This window comes from Tachypleus tridentatus, chromosome 2 (assembly GCF_004210375.1).
Source record: "Tachypleus tridentatus isolate NWPU-2018 chromosome 2, ASM421037v1, whole genome shotgun sequence".
Taxonomy (NCBI): domain Eukaryota; kingdom Metazoa; phylum Arthropoda; class Merostomata; order Xiphosura; family Limulidae; genus Tachypleus; species Tachypleus tridentatus.
In genome coordinates, this window is record NC_134826.1 from 52,727,204 (window position 1) to 52,735,298 (window position 8,095).

An 8,095-nucleotide genomic window follows, 5' to 3' on the forward strand; every position below is an offset into this window, starting at 1 on the left:
TATTTATTATAAGTAAAACCCATTTGCCATTTATTTGCCTAACTTACTAAACGATCTAAATCCTATTGTAAATTAACAGTATTCTCTTTAGAGCCAGCAACACCCAAGACCTTAATATCATCTGTAAATGTAGGTAACTTATTGACCATTCTTCGTCATGTCATTGATGTGAATCAAAAAAGAGCAAAAGTCCTAAGACTGAGCCCTGAGGTGCCACACCTATAGAGATAATGTTTTTAATGTTTTTTGAGCCTTTTATGTGGCACTTTGTCAAATACTTTTGAAAACCCATATACAACAAATCTATACCTTTGCCCTCATCTACATAAGCAGTAACATTTTCAAAGAATGTCAAAATATTTGAAAGGTAAGACTTTCTTTTTATAGTGTTCTAGAGCACTGGGGGGTTATCACATGGTTATAACCCTGTAAGAGATGAGCCAAAAGATAGATGGCACCGACCCACTTTCATCCAATGTCGTTAATTAAAAGAAACCCTTTGCATCATTGAGTATGCTCAAACGTTTTTGATTTAACCCTCAAATTACCGAATTATTAACATACTGTTTATTACGTGTAAACTCTATATATGGTACCGCATAATATTACTAAAATAATTTTCCAGTTTTGCTTATTAAAACGCCCCCAGTGACTCAGCGGTATGTCTGCAGACTTACACGCTCAAATCCGGGTTTCGATACCCGTGGTGGGCAGAGTACAGATAGCCCATTGTGTATCTTTGTGCTTAATTCAAAAACAACAAAACAAAAACAGCCTATTAAAAACTCAATGTAACAAATGGTCAATACATATAATTTAATGCAATTGGTTATGAGGAACATAAGGAACCTTAACCAATAATAGATAAGGTTGATTGAAATTTTAATGCTATTTCTCTAAACATTTATGTATTTCATTCAGAGTTCTGTAACTAAGCAGTTTGGGTCACAAATAGCCCAGAACAATTGGTTTAAAATGCCCTATGGATAACTGCGAATTTCAATTTTTAAATTATGATTATAAACACAAAATTTCGGTTTTGACAAATTCAAACAGTGCACCTGATAATAACTGACGTAAAGTAAAAGGCATGTTGTACAGCTTTGATCTAAAGAAGGGACATTGTCTGAAACTGATTCTTCCATTATTTTATATAGCAATGGTTTTTGATCTAAAGGAGGGACATTGTCTGAAACTGATTCCTCCATTATTTTATATAAGAATGGTTTTTGATCTAAAGGAGGGACATTGTCTGAAACTGATTCTTCCATTATTTTATATAGGAATGGTTTTTGATCTAAAGGAGGGACATTGTCTGAAACTGATTCCTCCATTAGTTTATATAGCAATGGTTTTTGATCTAAAGGAGGGACATTGTCTGAAACTGATTCCTCCATTATTTTATATAAGAATGGTTTTTGATCTAAAGGAGGGACATTGTCTGAAACTGATTCCTCCATTATTTTATATAAGAATGGTTTTTGATCTAAAGGAGGGACATTGTCTGAAAGTGATTCTTCCATTATTTTATATAGGAATGGTTTTTCAAGTTCTAGTCATAGAAAGACCGTGGTTTTAATTTTTCGGTAACAAACTTACAATTTTCAGTATTTTAGGTCTAGATGTCAATATCCTCCTTCTGTCTCCATCTGTTCCCGATTTTTGACCGTTTTTACAAAACCCCAATATGTTACTGTTGTAACGAAAGAAGTTATCTTTACCAGAAATTTGATCTTTGACTTTCATTCGTGAAAAAGTTAAAATGAGATTAGTCCGTGGTGGATACTGAACGTTTGTACCGAATTTTATAACAATAATATGAAATATTTTTCAATTATACGTTTTACACACAGACACACATGCAGAACTGAAAACAACACACTATATTCTCCAGTAGCACAACTGTATGTCTATACTTGAACAATAAACGACTTTCCATTTCCTAATTTTATCATTCTCTCTGAAGATATACACTAAGAAGTGGGAACATTCTGAGTTTGCTGTAATATTACACTTCTATTAAAATCTCACTTTGAACATATAAAAATGCTCCCCCAGTGGCACAGCGGAATGTCTGTGGACTCACACTACCAGAAACCGAGTTTAGATAGCCGTGGTGGACAAAGCACAAATAGCTCATTGTGTAGCTTTGTGCTTAATTTCAAACAAGCAAAATAACCTCAAAAACATTGGTTAATTAATTCTAGGTATTGACCAAAGATTCAGTTACTATATCGGTGGACGCTGTCGTCTACTATCGAGTCCAGAATGCCTCCGTATCCGTGGCCAATGTGGAGAATGCTCACCACAGCACTCGCTTGCTTGCTCAGACTACGCTCAGAAACATTCTTGGAACCCATAATCTGCACGAGATACTAGCGGAACGAGAACACATCTCCAACTCCATGCAGGTAACGCAACTGGAAAGGGGAACATTTACAAATTTAACTCAGAATCAAACATTTTATTTCGAAGTGTCTTTTTTAAATTTAATGCCACATCTTGATCTTTTACGATTTTATTACATATTTCACAGTTAGTTACTTTAATGCATTTCTATCTCGTAATCTAGTTTCATAAACCTTTGAGTTGTATTATAGTCCAATCTTACAGTGTAATATAACCTTAATGTTGCCCAGTAGTTCTATCTTGCAGTGTATTTCAGCTGTTTATTATTGTGATGTAATTCAAATTTTCGGCTGTAGTTTCATAATATTTTACAGTAGCTCTATTTTGTAGTGGGATTCCCTAACTTTAGTAATGGTTAATCAGTATATAGAGAGGTGTTAAATACATTACATAAAAAGAAATACTAAGCTTCACCACGTCATTAAAATGTATGTCGTCAGGTCAGGTTGGGCCATGCTCTATCTAACAGCCAAAATGTTCCATTTCTCATTGTATCATTCCTTCGGCTCATCTAATGTAAGAGAAAGGTGGTTTCCCAATAGTCTAATCGCAAAGAAGTACATGCATCTGACAAACTAACTGGTATTTCTTGATATAAAATAGCGTGAATGCCCTTTTCATTATACAGTTGCTTCAGGTATGTGACAGTTGAACGAATACGTCGTGAAAATATCTTGTATACATGTGAATTGTATGGTTCTTGATTATGCTACACTGACCTTTATATTCATGTATTTTCACATTTTGCAAGACGCTGTACTTAGCTAACCAAAGCTGAAGTATGACTTGTTGTAGGTCCCTTTCTGGATGGTTTAGACACCCCGTGTTGATACATATTCTTTTGTAATGTATATTAATAATTACAAAATATATCCCCTCTTACACATTCTAAATCTCTAATTTAAAGACATCTTTAAAAGTAGAAATATTTTGCGTGGGGAAGGGAAGAGAGTTGTTACATACCCTTCCATCTCCTTCCCAGAAAAGAAGATGAATTTTTAGTGGCCTTTCATTGCTTACAAAACGTCAATCAATATAAAAATGTAGTTTTGATACACACTATGCCATATCGGGTGTGTTTGTCACGTGACTTGCTCATTTGTATATTCAGAATAATTTTAATAGAACGTAATAAACCATCTAAAACAAAGTATTGTTGATACGTTGCTTGTTTTGTTTCTTTCAGAGTGTTCTCGATGAATGTACTGACGCATGGGGAATAAAGGTAGAAAGAGTGGAGATGTAAGTACCAATATATTTGTTGAATAAACATATCTAGCGTATTGTATACGTTGTGAAAACAACAAAACATTAACGGAAATACGTACTTTAAGAGAAGTAGAGACAAATATTTACGGATGTACTTACTTTATTGGAAGTAAGGACATACATTAACGGAAGTGCTTACTTTCAGAAAGTAAAGACAAACATGTACGGAAGTACTTACTTTGAAAAGTAAAGACAAACATTTAGGGATGTACTTACTTTAAGGGAAGTGAGGACACACATTAAAGGAAGTACTTACTTTAAGGGAAGTAAGGACAAATATAAACAGAAGTACTTATTTTAAGGAAGTAAAGACAAACATTTACGGAAGTACTTACTTTAAGGGAAGGACAAACATTAACGGAAGTGCTTACTTTAAAAAAAGTTCAACTGCTTACTTTATTTGATACTTTCAGTTAATAAATCTGAAACGTAAGTAACATTCTATTTAAAAAAACAGTTTTTTCATACCCTTTCCTACTTTCTTCGTTTTTCTTTACTAGCACATAATAAGCAAGAGAGTTTGTTTATTTGTTATTAAGCACAAAGCTACACAATGCGTTATCTGTTCTTTGCTCACCACAGGTATCAAAACCCGATTTTTAGCGTTGTAAGTCCGCAGACATTCCGCTGTGCCACTAAGGAGCGAGCAGGCGATATTATCCTAGGTTTTAAAAACATCTCAAATTTTACTTTCGTTTACTTGAACAAAAAACGACCTTTCATTTACTAGTCTTGTCATTGTCTCTGAAGATATACAGATTTCTAATAAGTGGGAAAATGTTGAGCTTGCTGTAAAATTATACGTTTGTTAAAATATCATGTTAAGCATATGAAATATCTCTCAGTAGCACAGATACATCTGCGGATTTATATTGCTGAAAAGTGTATTTCGATAGCTTTGTGCTTAATGACAAACAACAAGAGTGTATAAAGATAATACGTTGTGTAGAGAGGACAAACAGAAATGTTTAAGATTCCTGTACTATACTCTAAGAGAAGCCCGGTTAAGTCAAGAATTTTGAAATAAGTTTTGTTGAGCTATGGTGTCAGTTGGAGGTTTGAACATATCAACCAATCATAGCTTTATATAAAGTTAAATCTCTACCAGTCAAGAACTCACAAAAATCTGCGATTTAATAGAACACGCATCTCCTAAACACTGTTTCTTATACTTGTACGTTAAAATAACTTAGCATTTCCTATTTACACAACAGGTTTACCATAACCAGTTATTTGCACTACTGTCTTACTAAAACAAGATATTTACACTACTGTCTTACTAAAACAAGATATCTACACTACTGTCTTACCATTACAAAGATATTTAACTATACTATAACAAAGTTTGTAAGATAGATTAGAAAGCTTACGTACCAAGTATAATCATATTAACAAATATACATAATAAAAACAACAGTTTTACTTGATTTGAGTGATGGTTTCAACACTAGCCAATAAACTTATGCCTAATTATTCTGAAAGAAATATTACTGGAAATGAATTTAATTACTGTAATTTGTCAGAACCATACAACACAGAACTAGAGGACGCTACGATCATTAGAGTGTGTGTGTGTTTTCTTATAGCAAAGCCACTTTGGGCAATCTGCTGAGTCAAGTTTATTAGATACAGCTTATAATTATATCCATGACTTTTTATCACACAAAAATAATTTTGTTACGTACAAATGAGAGTCATATTGAGAATTTATTACATAAAAAGTTAAAGTTACTCACAGTTCAAATCACTGACATTAAAACTCGAAGACGGACAAAGTTATTCAAAACGCCACTTCCTGGCATATTTAACCCATCACAAGAATATTTTATTGTAATAAGAACACTGTTATGTAGTTAAAGAAAAACTGATTGTCGTAAAACAAAATCATTAAACGATAAATTTGAAATCAAAACTGAACCTCTCTGTTGGTGACACAAGACATAGCCTGCTAAAATATTCCAGTCGTTTATCTTGTCCACAAACAACATAAATGAACTATTTAGTATTAGTCTCGTGCATGGAAGAATGTCACCGCTGAGAAACCCTAAAACTGTATACACTTTCGGCCAACCATACTCAACATAAACAATGACAATTCACATATTTTTACGGAATATATAATAAGTTGTAAAAGGCTCTCATTTGCATATAAATTAATTTATGTATACCATGTTTTATCAGCTGCTAAAATTGAAAATGTTTGTATTTGGTCCCTGTAGTCAACTTTGTGTTACAAAGGTGTTTATCCCTGGCGGGAGATTAGTGCTCTAATATTATGCTAGACTTGGCAGAAATATACTATCCAATCGATAGATGGCGATACTTTACAGTTACACTCGCGACATTTCATTGGACACAAACAGTTTTTTTAATTACAAATCAGAACCAGAGTAACGATATTTTTTATATACAATTCTGCGGTCATATCCACGATATCTTTTTGTATAAACTCCGAGTCATATGTGCGAATTTATTACCCAAAGGGTTAAAAGTTACTTACAGTTTTAAAGACCGAAAACTGGTTGTAAGTTATATGAGCTGACGGAAAACGCTATCCCGAAACGTAATCCTTTTAAATAAACTTTTTTTAAAAGCATGGCTATTCTTTAATTTCGATTCACTATATATATATTTATTGTTCTAAAAGAAACACAAGTTCATTTCACAACAAGCTTTAATTTCCTAAATGTACGTAATTTTTGTTATTTCTTTTCAACTGTTATTCATTTACACGAATCTTACAGCAAGGACGTAAGATTGCCAGTTCAGCTGCAACGTGCCATGGCAGCTGAAGCAGAAGCTACGAGAGAAGCTCGTGCGAAAGTGAGTTTTGTTTTTGTATCATTAATTTGTTTGCTTTATGAATTTCGCGCAAAGCTACACGAGGACTGTCTGTATTTGGTATCACTTGAAGTTGTATTCAAACTGACACCATGGAAAGAAAACAACGTTTATAACTTAATTCTGCCAGTTTCTATACACTGCTATCTCTTCCATGTCTTGTCTTATCTGACTAGTTGTTTTTAACTAATTCCAAAACTAAATTTTCTTTGTCTCAACTCAGACATGTGTGATTTTTAGGATAATCCCAAAGACATCAAGTAACACTTAACCCGATTATTTAAACATTTTAGTAAAAAAAAAACAACCATTCAATGGTTCTAATCCCTTTAATGAGTATTGTAACTAACATATAGATAGAGTCGAAAAATGTATGAGAAAATGTTATTTGTTTTCAGTGGAAGACGTCACTTTAAACGGATATTATAACCAAGGCATAACATTCTCAATAAGTTTTTAATTTTAAACAGTCTGTTTATTACAGCTTCATACTATTAATATAATATTATTATATTATAATATTAATATAATTCTCATTTTTTAATATAATATTCTTATTTCAGTCACCGATTAAATCGCTTTCTTTGTGTCTCACAACCACAAAAGATACGATCTCCAAACATTCACGAAATGAAACATAAACAAATACACAGAAAATAATTTTGCTGCCTCGTGAAATGTTATTTTACAAATAATAATATTTAATCAATTATTTGTTAAAACGGAAAGCACTCAGCACCACTGACCAAAGTCAAAATTGGATCAAACATACGTGATTCGTGATGACGAGAAACCCACTTGAAGAAAAAATGTATCTCAAGACGGCTGGTATGGGTATTAAAACATTTATTAAAATAAAGTAGATAAAAACGTTTTGACCTTCTTAGATCATCCTCGGGTTAACAAAGAGGAAATTGGATCGAACGTAACAATGTACTTTTGCCGGAGACTGGCACCTTATGAATAAAAGCACCTCACTAAACACTTCTGCTAAATTTAGAACACATACTGTGACTACAGTAAGTATGTTATAATATTGAGAAGAAGATAGATTAGACACTAATTCTGTGGGTTGATACTGGTCTTCCTTTGGATCTCTTGTCACTCAGGTCATCGCAGCTGAAGGTGAACAAAAGGCATCCAGGGCTCTGAAAGAAGCTGCTGACGTCATCGCCGAGTCCCCTGCCGCTCTGCAGCTGCGATACTTACAAACCCTCAACTCCATCTCTGCAGAAAAGAACTCAACTATCATATTTCCTCTTCCAGTGGACATCATTGGAGGCTTGTTGAAGAAGGAAGAATGAGTCAAACTCAGATGAGAGGAATATTTAATGTGTTGTTTGTCTAACGTGTAAGCTCAACTAGTGACATCTGTTATCAGCATTTGATGAACATTTAACCTACAAAGTTAATTCTGTTAGTATTCAGTACACTGTTTTATGAAGAAGCGATCACATGATATAACATCAGAAATGCTCCATCGTACAGTTCTTCAGGCATAGCTTAAAACTAAGCATAACAGTAATTTTTAACCTACTATCAGTTTTATTCAAAGAAACAAAAGAACTCCGTAAGT

General features: G+C 33.4%; 1 protein-coding gene across 1 annotated transcript; it reads left to right on the plus strand.

Moving 5' to 3' along the window:
• The first annotated feature begins 2,151 nt into the window (after window positions 1-2,151).
• Window positions 2,152-7,824, plus strand: LOC143243820 (band 7 protein AGAP004871-like). The gene is made up of 4 exons (XM_076487497.1): window positions 2,152-2,411; window positions 3,596-3,651; window positions 6,423-6,501; window positions 7,629-7,824. The coding sequence occupies exons 1-4, from the start codon at window positions 2,406-2,408 to the stop codon at window positions 7,821-7,823; spliced, it is 336 nt and encodes a 111-aa protein (XP_076343612.1). The 5' UTR covers window positions 2,152-2,405; the 3' UTR covers window position 7,824.
• Window positions 7,825-8,095: the final 271 nt, after the last annotated feature.